This window comes from Protomyctophum bolini (assembly GCF_963924005.1).
Source record: "Protomyctophum bolini genome assembly, chromosome: 16".
Taxonomy (NCBI): domain Eukaryota; kingdom Metazoa; phylum Chordata; class Actinopteri; order Myctophiformes; family Myctophidae; genus Protomyctophum; species Protomyctophum bolini.
In genome coordinates this window covers 41,831,773-41,845,456 of record NC_137877.1, presented here as the reverse complement: position 1 = coordinate 41,845,456, position 13,684 = coordinate 41,831,773, and the positions used below count along the sequence as shown (strand labels likewise).

At 45.0% G+C, this 13,684-nt stretch overlaps 1 protein-coding gene across 1 annotated transcript in view; it reads right to left on the bottom strand.

The window, feature by feature from the left end:
• The window catches only part of dpp10 (dipeptidyl peptidase like 10), a gene marked incomplete at its 3' end in the record, with an annotated part of 43,619 nt that overhangs the window by 28,891 nt on the left and 1,044 nt on the right, over nucleotides 1-13,684 (bottom strand). The window contains exons 2-4 of the mRNA XM_080786058.1: nucleotides 6,150-6,267; nucleotides 4,881-4,976; nucleotides 429-523 (exon numbers count right to left, since the gene is read on the bottom strand). Coding sequence (XP_080642184.1) covers nucleotides 429-523; nucleotides 4,881-4,976; nucleotides 6,150-6,267 — 309 coding nt within the window. The remainder of the gene's footprint in view (nucleotides 1-428; nucleotides 524-4,880; nucleotides 4,977-6,149; nucleotides 6,268-13,684) is intronic.

Here is a 13,684-nt window from a genome sequence, read left to right as displayed (position 1 = left end):
CCGAAGTCTGACCTCAATATCGGTAGAGGGCGCAAATCTGGGTTCATGTATACTTTTTATTTGCATTGTAACTTTTAGATCGCTAAACATGTCATCCCGGCCGTTTCAGGATATGAGTAATCAACTGACTGTGAGTGTTACTGCTACTGAATTAGGTACATTTTCGCGAGAAACAGACTGTGTCATATAGAGTGACTGACTGACGATACAGAGACACCTCCCTGACAATAACACCGAGACACTTCAGAAAAAAACAGATCTACAGGCTCGTAGCTATATGAGCTCGTATAGCTATGAGCTTGTAGATCTGTTATTTTTCAACAGCTAAAGTATAAAATAACGCTTGAAACACCAAAAAGGGGTTGCCGCCCTGAATGGGTTATAGGACATTCATTTGCAGTGCATCCTGGGAAGTGTAGTTTTCTTACGAAGGTGATGTTGCGCAGAAGGACGTCTGTCTCGTTGGTCAACATGTTGAACTTCAGGACGTGGCCGTCACGATTCCTGTACACCACTGAAGAGTCTGGAGGGAGAGAGAGACATTCACTTTAAATTACAGAGAGAGAGAGAGAGAGAGAGAGAGAGAGAGAGAGAGTTCACAACGCGACGCAAAGTGACGCGCTGTGAGCTTGTAGATCTGCTTTTTTCAAATGAGCAAAAGTAAATTATGAACCCGCACAAACGGCACAATGATATAGTCAACGACCAGCGCGTTCATGTGTTTTGGGGGCAAATCCATCCCAGAATGCACTCTGTTCCTATATACACGGAAGGAGGAGTGAAATCGCCTCATCATGCGCTTTTGAGCAACTTAATGCAAGTGGATGCATATACTCTAAGATGCGGATGCTCAAGGACTCCCCCCAGCCCCACGGCTGGGGGAGAATGGTTCTGGCAAGATGCCAGAATGGTTCTGCATGGCAAGATGCCTCATAAAAGGAGGAGGTGACGTATAGCGACCAGGTAGTCGTGACGTCAACCCTGACAGTCGGGTCAAGAGACAGTCCCACTGCCACGTCTCCAAACAAGGACACCAGGAAAGAGAAAAGGACACCGAGCTATTTACAGCTATACGCGTTACGCCACCAGAACGAAGGACGATGCGGCATGAATTAACCACGAACTCAACCCTCCTCTCCTACCAAACCACTGGGGGGGGGGGGGGACTCAACCCTCCTCTCCTACCAAACCACTGGGGGGGGGGGGAGACTCAACCCTCATCTCCTACCAAACCACTGGGGGGGAGGGACCCCCCCATTTAGACCTGAGGCCGATTCTAAGAAACATTGCTTCCAAATCTGAAAAACCGTAATGTTTCTGTATATGTCCTTTCCATGTCAAGGACCCCCGGAATTATTTGCATTTGGAAGCAGAAGCAAAGATTTTGAGTAAAAAAACATTCGCTGTGAAATAATATATTATATTCAAAGATTTGCGCCACATTTTCACGATAATAAAAAAAAGCTCGTTTGTAGATCTGCTATTTTTCAATAGCTAATAATGCTTAAAACACCAAAAGGGGTTCCCGTCCAGAATGGGTTAAACTCCTTCCCTGCTAAGGACGACATTGGATGAGATAAATATATGCTTGGTAAAGCGCCTATAGGACGACATCGGACGAGATAAGGGTTCAGGGACGTGCAGAGAGTGTTAGAGGGCAGGGGCTGACATCCCGTAAGAGGAGCACTTTGGGACCAAAATAGCGACATGGATTTCTAAACAAATTTTGGTCAGCGCAAAATACTGTGTTCACGTCACGACACAGTAAGCAATTCTCCTGAATGTTGCCTTCCGGCATGGCATGGAAAGGAGAGGAGGAGAATTTGCATTTCTTTCACCATTTAGTAAATGCTATACATTTGTGGTGGTCTGGAGAGGGCATGTTGTTTTACAGACGGGTAAAAGGGCAGGGGCTGAAGCCCCCTTTGATGTCTATGTGTCCAAGGGCCCGACAGCTGGAAAGGCTCTCTAAGAGGACGGGGCTCACCGTTCATTACAACATGCATAAACAACTCTATAAGGACACCATCAACTCCACTCGCACCTCACACTACTCTGGAATCATTCTGTCATGAGGCAGTGGCAACCCCGGAGTACTTTTCTCCACGATAAACAAACTACTCAAACCCATGGACACCCTTTCCCACTCCTTCACCAGTTATTGCATCAAATGCAATGACTTCCTATAACCTTCTTTCATGAGAAAATCAACAATATTCACAGCCAGCTGGCATGTTGTCCTCCACTGGCTCCCAGTCAAGTTCAGAATTGATTTAAAACTACTCACCGTCACCTACAAAGCCCTCTGAACTCATCAACCGCCATGCCCCCTACCTACTCCCTCAGCTCAAGCACTGCCAAACCAACTGGAACCACACAAGTCCAACAAACGAACTCGGGGTGACAGGGCCTTCACAGTGGAACTCACTCCCAACACACATCAGAGCTGCCCCCAATTCAAAATGTTCAAAAGCACACTCAAAACCCACCTTTTCAGACTGCCCCCCCCCCCATACACACCCTTCTTGTTTGTCCACTTTTGACCTTTTAGCCTATTAACTAGTTTTCTAATAAAATAGTTTTTACTTCTGTTCTGTAAAGCGACTTTGGGTACCTATTGGGTATTATTAGTATTATTAGTATTATTATGTGTGCACGTCCCTGTAAGGGTTTATAATGTTTAATAGTGATCTTTAAAGGCTCTTGGCTTCACTGTCGCCAAGCAACTCTTCGCTTTTCGCGTTGGCGACGTCATTGATTATTTTACATCCTCGTATCTGGATACACCCAATGGCCTGGTGCCACTTGGACCTGGTTACTTACACCCACTGGCCTGGTGCCACTTCAAAACGGGGCCGTGCATTTTAGGATTAGAAAGATTTTCAATATATATTAGTTTTCCATGGAGCCCAAAAACAGGCCCGGGCGGCCCGAAAACATCGGGTTGGGTCGGGCCTGTTCGGGCAGAGTTTGAGAACTCTAACACACACACACACACACACACACACACACACACACACACACACACACACACACACAGAGCGAAAGGTCTAGCTTTAAACCAGAACAATATTGAATTCATGCAGCATGCACACATGCAGCTGCTCTCCTATCACAGATGGAACATCCTTTAACGAAGTCAAGTGTGACAGGCTGGTTACCGGTAGGCTAGGCTGGCTGACCCACGGGGCTATGGCACGCGCACACGCAGGCACGCACGCGCGCACGCACGCACGCACGCACGCTAAATGTCATCAAATGGTGGTCCGTGGCTCAGATGCAGAATAAATAGTGGGCCTCAATAAGCACTGCTGATAAGCACTGGTTCAAGGTGTGAAAGGAATGACTTCACGCACAGAGCTTTATGCACACATATTAAAACATCTGTTAGGCTAATGTTACATGCCATTAGTTCTGTATTATGCTAATGTTAGCTGTCATTAGTCCCTGTGTTAGCTACGCCATCAACCCCCTGTGTGTGTGTGTGTGTGTGTGTGTGTGCGTGTGCGAGTGTGCGCTAAACGGCTTGCAAAATTCTGTGCAATCTCTTCTATTATCGGTACCGCCGAATATGGCGAAGACGCTGTTAGTTGAAGGGTGTGTGGGTATTTGTCTGGGATTTGCTGACTACATTCTGGACAGCACCGTGTACAAATGTGTGTCCTTGTATTGTATCTCTTATGTGGACATAAATATATGACGCGTGTGCGTGCGTGCCTTCCACAGCTCACATACTCCTATTCTTGCACAAATAGGCCAAGGACCCAAATGAATTGTGTCGGTCAGCAACAACCATGTCATTGTTGTGAGTTCAGAGGGAGAGAGAGAGAGAGAGAGAGAGAGGGAGAGAGAGAGAGAGAGAGAGAGAGAGAGAGAGAGAGAGAGAGAGAGAGAGAGAGTAGCCTTTCTAGTGCTAAATGTTTCAGACAGGAGCCTATAGAGCGTTACAGTCCCCCGTCCCCTTTCATGACGTCGACAAGCCCGGAAAATAATTCCCCGTTCACTTTTCCCCATAGACGTTTCAAAAAGTAGGCTATTTATTTAAAGACCTGTAAGCCTCGGACAAAGCCAACTCGGACCGTGTCAAATCATGACAACTATTTTTTTTTTTTTTGGGGCCGAACAAATAATTAGACAGAAGAACCCTGCAGTGTCAATTATCCTACGAGCTTGTAGATCTGCAATTCTCTTTTTTTTATCGTGCAAATGTGACGCAAATCTATATATATTCTTTCACAGTGAACATGTGTTGGGTGGTGCTTGCGGTTAGGGTTAGGGGAAGAGTGTCGGACTGATGCCGCCGAAAAACACTGTACCGCCTGCCGCGGGTGTTCCGCGGCTGATGCCGCTGCCGGAAAATGCACTCGGTCTCTCTCCTGCAAGGTACCCAACACACCTTCTGAAGACCTGTTGATCTTGTGTGAAGTCCTAGTCTGAGTGAAGTCCTAGTCTGAATGAAGTCCTAGTCTGAGTCAGTGAAGTCCTAGTCTGAGTGAAGTCTGAGTGAAGTCCTAGTCTGAGTGAAGTCCTAGTCTGAGTGAAGTCCTAGTCTGAGTGAAGTCCTAGTCTGAGTGAAGTCCTAGTCTGAGTGAAGTCCTAGTCTGAGTGAAGTCCTAGTCTGAGTGAAGTCCTAGTCTGAGTGAAGTCCTAGTATGAGGGCCTTATGGTATTTAGCACTTATTCACTACCGTTTGGAGCAGTCTGAACTCACACACAACATCAGCTGGTAACCATGACAACCAACATCAGCTGGTAACCATGACAACCAACATCAGCTGGTAACCATGACAACCAACATCAGCTGGTAACCACGACAACCAACATCTGGTAACATGACACCAAACAAACAATAGAACACAAAAGGTTCATGGTTAACTTACCGTTGACCCATTTGGCCTCGGGGTCGTGCACTTTGAACTCTGGCCTGAAGAGGTCGTCCACGGTGAACTTTGTGTCACTTCCGGCCTGGTTTTCCACTGAAGAAACAACAACAAATAAAAGAGAAGCATACATTTTTCACCAAACGCTTTTAACACGTTTTATGGATTTTTAAGGACGTGTATATCAAAACCACGGGGTGCCTTGGACGTGTATAGGCGTTCTTAGGTATTTTTTATTGATATAAAAAAATAATTGTATTTTTTTGGTTGGCCTTTCCTTCTTCTCCGTGTGTTTCGGGCGTGCACACTGCCATTCACTTCCTTGTTTCCGGCTCTGGTTTCTGGCTTCCATATTGTAAATATAGTCGCTATAACTTTCCCCTTTCAGTCAAGGATCGGATCGGATCCGGTACGAAACGGAGCCGAGGAGGATTTGACTGTTTGGACCCGGTCCAACCAAAACGGCGAGGCGAGGCGCCGATCCGATCCGATTATAGATCCGGACCCATAGTGTGTTCTCTGCAATATTATATGCTTCAACATGACATGAGGTGGACCCGTGCTGCCCTCTAATCTGAACTCTCTCTAGAAGCGTTAATATTACAAAATGAGATGCTTGATTAAGTCAGAAATTAGGCCATGATAGAACATCTGCGTTTTGAACCAAACCTTGGAGAGCTTTAGATTTACAGAGAAGAGACAGTTTAGTCGGGCCACAAACAAGGAAGTGAGCGGCAGTGCGCAGCATGCGCGAAACATGTCTAGGAGCGCTGAAGAAGGAATGGCCAAAAAAAATGCCAAAAAATGGATTTCAGCGATCCCGTTTGATATCATTAAAAAATGACCTAAAGAGGTGTATCCCCACTGCCAGTCCCCCCCCCCCCCTACGGTTTGATTAGAGAAGACACGTCCTTAGCACAAAAAGTGTTAACCCATTTAGGCCTGACGTCGAAATTTAAAAAAATGTCTTCTAAATCCTAACAGTTTTCTGAAATACCTCATGTTTCTATATCAGTGGTGCTCAATATTTAATGTCAAGGACCCCAAAAATGATATGTAATTGGCCACCGAACCCCATCTGAAAATATGTTGTTTCAGGGACCCCCCCCAGAAGTAAAGATTTTGCTGTGAAAGAATATACATTCAAAGATTTGCGCCACATGTTCACGACTTTTCAAAAATAGTAGACCTACAAGCTCGGTGCCGCGCTATGAGCTTGTAGATCTTCTATCTGTGCATCGACACAACCCCCAGGCTGCTATTGGTTACCTGGGGTGAGCAGGATGACTGACATGGTGATCGTCGAACAGATTCCCAGGATGACCAATAGGGCGATGGCGATGCCCTTCCAGTTCCTCGCCGGAGGCCCGCCCCGGTCCTGGAGGTCCTGGAGAAAAGAAATCACACCCGTGTGAAGTGAGGGGCGCTCTAATCATCATCATGACATCATCTCATTCCGGCCAATCACAATTTGCGTCCTCACTTTTGTCCTCAATGCTCGTGTTTACACAAATCCGGAAAGCTAGTCAAAAAAATAATAATTAGTGGATTGTTTACTAGTGTTTGAACCGGAACTGATTGTCGGCCATTTTAGGAGTTTTTTCAAAAACGCAGCTAAAAATCCGAAAAACGAGCTCGGTGTGAAGCAGGGACCTTCACTCTCTGCTCCACTCTTATTATGTTAATGTTGTTTTATGCCTTTCCTTTTTCCTTTTGTCTCTATTTCTCTGTAAAGCACTTTGAGTTGCATTTCATGTCATGGAATGTGCTATACAAATAAGTGCTTCATCTGTCTCTCAGCGAAGGGGGTCCCTGCTTCATCTGTCTCTCAGCGAAGGGGGTCCCTGCTTCATCTGTCTCTCAGCGAAGGGGGTCCCTGCTTCATCTGTCTCTCAGCGAAGGGGGTCCCTGCTTCATCTGTCTCTCAGCGAAGGGGGTCCCTGCTTCATCTGTCTCTCAGCGAAGGGGGTCCCTGCTTCATCTGTCTCTCAGCGAAGGGGGTCCCTGCTTCATCTCTCTCTCAGCTAAGGGGGTCCCTGCTTCATCTCTCTCTCAGCTAAGGGGGTCCCTGCTTCATCTGTCTCTCAGCTAAGGGGTCCCTGCTTCATCTGTCTCTCAGCTAAGGGGTCCCTGCTTCATCTGTCTCTCAGATAAGGGGTCCCTGCTTCATCTTTCTCAGCTAGGGGGTCCCTGCTTCATCTGTCTCTCAGCTATAGGGGTCCCTGCTTCATATCTCTCTCAGCTAAGGGGGTCCTTGGCTTGGAGAAAAGACCCCCTGCACTGGTATACAGTATCAGAGATACAACATGAAGCAGCATCACATTTTAAACATGATGAAACGCCAGTCTGCTGCAAAACGAGTAGAAACGCCATCAAAGTGTTCTGTTTCTGCATGAGCCACTTTTATACAGCATTTACATCCTGTCACAGAGCATTACCACAGCGACCAGGCTCCTCTTAGGCTGCATGACAGCGTTTCATGACATCGTTTTTCCAGATCTGAGCCGACAGCCGCGGCCGTTTTCTCTGTCGACCTGCAGCTTCTTTTCCGGGTTTTTGAACAGTTGGTGGATGGAAAAGAAGCTCCACCCCCACGCGGCTGAATGCCTCGACGGCCAGATTCCCGGAAACGCGTGCCCCCGCGGCAGTCAGCCGTGTGGGGGTGGAGCTTCATGTCCATCCACCAGCTGTCTAAAGCTGTGCGTTCGTGTGTGCGTTGCCAGCCTGCCGCAGGTTGCACCATGTGTCCACTGTCCAGGGATGCCAGATGTTTGTAAGAAAACAAGCAAGCAGGTTTATGAAAACATAACCTCATATAACGTCTCCACCTCGGAGGAAAGCCAAGACCAAATAAACAACTACACTTTAGAAACAAGCCCAAATAAACAACTATACTTTAAAAACAAGACCAAATAAACAGCTACACTTTAGAAACAAGACCAAAAAAACAACTACACTTTAAAAACAAGACCAAATAAACAGCTACACTTTAGAAACAAGACCAAATAAACAACTACACTTTAGAAACAAGACCAAATAAACAACTACACTTTAGAAACAAGACCAAATAAACAACTACAATTTAGAAACAAGACCAAATGAACAACTACACTTTAGAAACAAGCCCAAATAAACAACTACACTTTAGAAACAAGACCAAATAAACAGCTACACTTTAGAAACAAGACCAAATAAACAACTACACTTTAGAAACAAGACCAAATAAACAACTACACTTTAGAAACAAGACCAAATAAACAACTACACTTTAGAAACAAGACCAACTAAACAACTACACTTTAGAAACAAACTACACTTACCAAAGTCACATTTGATGAGCACACATGGCAACAATGCACTGGTGTCACTTCATGTAGCATACATTAAGTGTAGTACAACACAAGCTCTACAAGCTTGTAGATCTGCTATTTTTGAAAAATCTTGAAAATGTGGCGCACATCTGTGAATATATATTATTTCAGAGCGAACGTTTTTAACTGAAATCTCCTTGAGGGGGGGGGGGGGGGGGGTGAAGCAGCAGCAATGAAGCAGACATCCCATAATAATGTATGAAAGTAGAGAACATTGTTATGCAATGTGGAGCCGCAGGGCATCCTTTACTCTGAGCACTTTCACACCTGCTAGGAATATTTCATCTGGGTTCTCTCTCTCTCTCTCTCTCTCTCTCTCTCTCCAAGGTTATTGGCTGTTGTTGTATTCTCAACACGGTAAACATCAACACACGTACAGTAAATTGAAACTGAGAGTAGACTGACGCTGATTAAGGTGCATCAAACTACCATGGAGAGCCGCTCAGAGCTGCGTGGTTCAAAGATGAGGCTGGTGTTTCACATATTAGTTGCTTAATGTTACAGGTGTGGTTCTGAAACAAACAAACAATACAAAATCATCCATCCATCTTCAACCGCTTATCCATAGTCGGGTCGCGGGGGTAACAGCTCCAGCAGAGTGCTCCAGTCTTCCCTCTCCAGAGCAACATTAGTGACTTCCTCATGGGGGATCCCGAGACGTTCCAAGGCCAGTGAGTCGATGTGTTTCCTCCAACTGTGCCTTGGGGCAATAAACACGAGCAGCAGCCGGAATTTGCTCATTTCGGCCGCTTGTATTCGCGACCTTATTCTTTTGGTCATGACCCACACTTCATGACCATAGGTGAGAGTAGGAATGAAGATTGCTCGGTAGACAGAGAGCTTTGCCTTCTGGCTCAACTCTCACACACACTAATGGAATAATCAATAGATGCGAGAGCAGACTACATGCATGTCGATCATTATTGATCAGGTGATGTATCCCATTCCCACCTGATCAATACATTATCAATGACACAATCAATCCATAACAGTTGGATGTATACGTTGAAAAGAGGTCCAAGGCACTCTGTTCCAGTTCAAGTGAAAAAAAGCCTTTATTTCAATGTAACGGCATGGCAAAGATCATTAACCCATCTAAACCTGAGGACGATTCTACAAATGCCTTCTGAATTCTGACAGTTTTCTGAAAAACCCCATGTTTTTATGTCAGTGGTTCTCAAACATTTTCATGTCAAGGACCCCCAGAATTATCTGCATTTGGCCGCCGACCCCCATCTGAAAATGTATTGTTCCAGGGACCCCCCCCCCCCCCCCCCCAGAAGCAAAGATTTGAGTTAAAAACGTTTGCTGTGAAAGAATATATATTCTTTTTTTCAAAAATAGCAGCTCTACAAGCTCGTAGATCTGCTATTTTTCAATAGCTAAAGTATAACATAAGGGGGTTCCTGCCCAGAATGGGTTAAAGTAGACCATCTTGTTTGCGGCTATAAAAGCCTTCGTCAGGGTCCCATAGTGACCACTATGTGCACGCATCCGCCCCGGTGACAGCAGACTGCTGGGCGAGCACTGGCGCTTTGGCATGGTGGGGTCAGATCAACATATGGAATGAATTCTGTACTGGCCATATGTGGAACGTGTCTTGAGTGTACAGGGCTTGATGAGGTCAGATCAACATATGGAATGTCAGAACAGGTCAGCTCCATATATGGAGATCTAAGGGTGGCAGCGGGGACATTATCTTGAGTGTACAAGGTACAATGTATTATACAGTATATATATATATGTATATATATGGATATAATCCAGCATTATGCAATTATTAGCCAAAAAAAAAACACAACGGACAAATTTTAGGCGAGCGACACTGTCGTGCTGCAGAGTATAAATTAGGCTTCTCTCCCAGAGAGAGAGAGATGAGAGAGAGAGAAAGAGAGAGAGAGAGAGAGAGAGAGAGAGAGAGAGAGAGAGAGAGATGAGAGAGAGAGAGAGAGAGAGAGAGATGAGAGAGAGGACAGTGAAGAGTTGTGATGAGGCTTCTCTCCCAGAGGAACAGCAGAGAGAGAGAGTACAGGACAGTGAAGAGTTGTGATGAGGCTTCTCTCCCAGAGGAAGAGCAGCAGAGAGAGGACAGGACAGTGAAGAGCTGTGAAACAAACAGTTGAAAGCGACTTTGCTGACTGCAGTATACACCCTGTAGCGTTGTCGTTGTCCGTGTGTGTGCAGAGGCTTTCTGTAATTACAGAATTATCGCAATTAATTGCGTCAGAGAATCGGTCGGCGAGAAGAAGAAGAAACAGCTGTGGATCGTTATCGCTCAGCGAGCCACTGCTAATCAAACTAATCAACGGACAGACGGACAGGGGGTTTATAAAGCTAAGTGTAGATTAATTACATTTTAAAAGGACTGGACAGGCCATTGGAATATGTGAATAAAGCTTCGCTTTTAAATAAGAAAAAAAAAGGTGTACAAATATGTGACCAGATTTGACTGAGAGCCTGCCATCACGCAACCTCCAGCTTTTCACCAGAGGAGAAAAACGTATTATCTTTCTTTAATCCAAAATGAGTTCACAGGCAGACTCTTCACATACACATACACAGAGTATGTCTGAAATAAATGTCAGAGCTGAAATCGACATGTAAATATGAAATAAATGCTTAAACATGTAGCTAGGTGCAATGTTAGAGACCACAGAAGTGAACCTTTCAAGCCTGTTTTCTCAACTCTCTGTTTCTCTGCAAGACATTACTCTATAAGCCATATCTCCAAAACTGGTGGGTCAAACTGAACAACCAATATGACAATCAAGTTACAATCAACCAATATGAATATCAACCAATATGAATCAAGTTATGATTCCCTGCTTTCATATGACATGAAAAAAAAAAAACGTAAATCCAATGGCAAAGAATTAATATCTTGGCATAGAGTTTTCTCTCGGCTACAGGCAGCAGTATTGCTCAATCTCCACTGAATCACAATATTCGTTATTAATTAATGCAAATAGAAATCGCAATTTAAATCAAATCAATATAGACGGTTTGTGAAAATCAATTCCTTATAGCTCAATCAAGTATTTTTAAACTGTAAATATTAACACTATATGCAATTAACAGATTTGAACCATTATGCAAATGAATGTTTCCCTGCTTCCATATATGACATGGAAATAATTGAATTAAAAAAACAAATCAATGACTTATCCTCGGTCTATATCAGTCCAGATATGTGTTAGGATAATAGCACCGTCGCTGTACGGCTCTTTCAATTAACAGCAGCATGCAGAGAATGATTTTTTACTCTAACAACATCCATGTTTCTCTCCGAGGTACCGTGTAGAGAAGATGAAATCCATACGGTGCATATAACAAGGGCCTAATGCGTGTGTGTGTGTGTGTGTGTGTGTGTGTGTGTGTGTGTGTGTGTGTGTGTGTGTGTGTGTGCACGTGCATGCGTGCGTGTGTGGTGCGTGTGAATCTTAACCACAAAAGGGAATTATCCCTTCCCTAAGTCCCTCCCCAAACCGTCCTTGTCCAATATGCACGTTAGCAGTGAGGAGACATTCTCCCCCATAGAGATGCATGTTAAATGATGGGATTCCTCCACATAAATAATCGATCATTTCAGTAGCAAGAGCATCAAAATGTCTACTAAATCTAGTCAAGCAGGCCTGCAGTAGGCTATGCACTGGACAAATGTCTACTAAATCTAGTCAAGCAGGCCTGCAGTAGGCTATGCACTGGACAAATGTCCTCTAAATCTAGTCAAGCAGGCCTGCAGTAGGCTATATGCACTGGACAAATGTCTACTAAATCTAGTCAAGCAGGCCTGCAGTAGGCTATATGCACTGGACAAATGTCCTCTAAATCTAGTCAAGCAGGCCTGCAGTAGGCTATGCACTGGACAAATGTCTACTGAATCTAGTCAAGCAGGCCTGCAGTAGGCTATGCACTGGACACATGTCTACCAAATCTAGTCAAGCAGGCCTGCAGTAGGCTATGCACTGGACAAATGTCTACTGAATCTAGTCAAGCAGGCCTGCAGTAGGCTATGCACTGGACAAATGTCTACTAAATCTAGTCAAGCAGGCCTGCAGTAGGCTATGCACTGGACAAATGTCTACTGAATCTAGTCAAGCAGGCCTGCAGTAGGCTATGCACTGGACAAATGTCTACTGAATCTAGTCAAGCAGGCCTGCAGTAGGCTATGCACTGGACAAATGTCTACTAAATGTAGTCAAGCAGGCCTGCAGTAGGCTATATGCACTGGACAAAATGTCCTCTAAATCTAGTAGGGGTTCTTGACATGATGTAGTTTGAGAAGCACTGATATATACAGAAGAAACAGAAAACTATGTTGGTCATTATTCTTTTTCAAATCTGCCTTTTGTTTTTGTCCGTATACTGGATAGCACCGCCTCAAGGGTCACAGGTCGTACTGAACCTATAGCCCTGGTCCAGAGTCGTCAGCGAGTCTCTCACTGACGCCCTGCCGGACTCCCATCCACTGCTCTGTAGCAGTTTTCCCACTGCCGCTTTAGAATTCCCACAAAAATAAACAAAACGACGTAACTACTCTGCACCGAAACAAAGCCTGCTATAGACCTTAAGGTAAAGTCTATTCTCAAAGCTGGGAAGCGTCTCAGGTCCCCAGCTGCTCTCTAAAATGCACTATTTTTGTCATGAAAAGAAAATGCATCCAAGTGGATCGGCGAAGGCACAATCCTGGACATGCCGTATAGTAGAAGAAGTTACTCTGTCCGGTACATTGCTCTATTAAAATGACACAAAGTGCATTTTTAGAGAGAAACCAGGGACCCGAGACGCTTCCCAGCTTTGAGAATAGACTTTTACCATGGTCTTTTCAGCCCTCCTTTCACTGTGCTTCCACCTCTTAATTCTCTAGCATCACAAAGTCACTGAAGGCTGAGCTCCAGACCTCCCAGAACAAACTGATTTGACTACTTCTCGGCCTGGGGTCCATGACCCACCTCTTCCCATCCTATTGTGATAGTCTAGGATGGCTCCCAGGTAGAAGACAGGAGTGAAACAATTGAACTTGGGAACTGACATTTAAAATTGTAAATGCAGCTTTGCCCACAGTAACCACATACCTGCCACACTATACCTAAAAAAAAGTGAGCGACTCCCACAGCCACAATCATCATCATCATTTTTCGACCGCGGTCGAGATCATGGATATCACAATGCCACGCCAGACTTCCCGGTCCTTCATTGCCATCCCCAGTTCCTGCTTACTGATGCCTGTGTCCCTATAGCGATGACATCAGAGGGAACGACAGTTTTCTAACTCTGGTCTGCTTTGAGGCAGGACTCCAGAGAAGAAGGGAAGATATAACCTCATTGTCAGCTCTGTGGCAATGGCCGGCAGACTGTGTTCTTCTGGATCGGACTAGTGAAGAATATATATTAGATTAGTCGATGGGTGGCTCTTCCAAGACAGATGTTGCG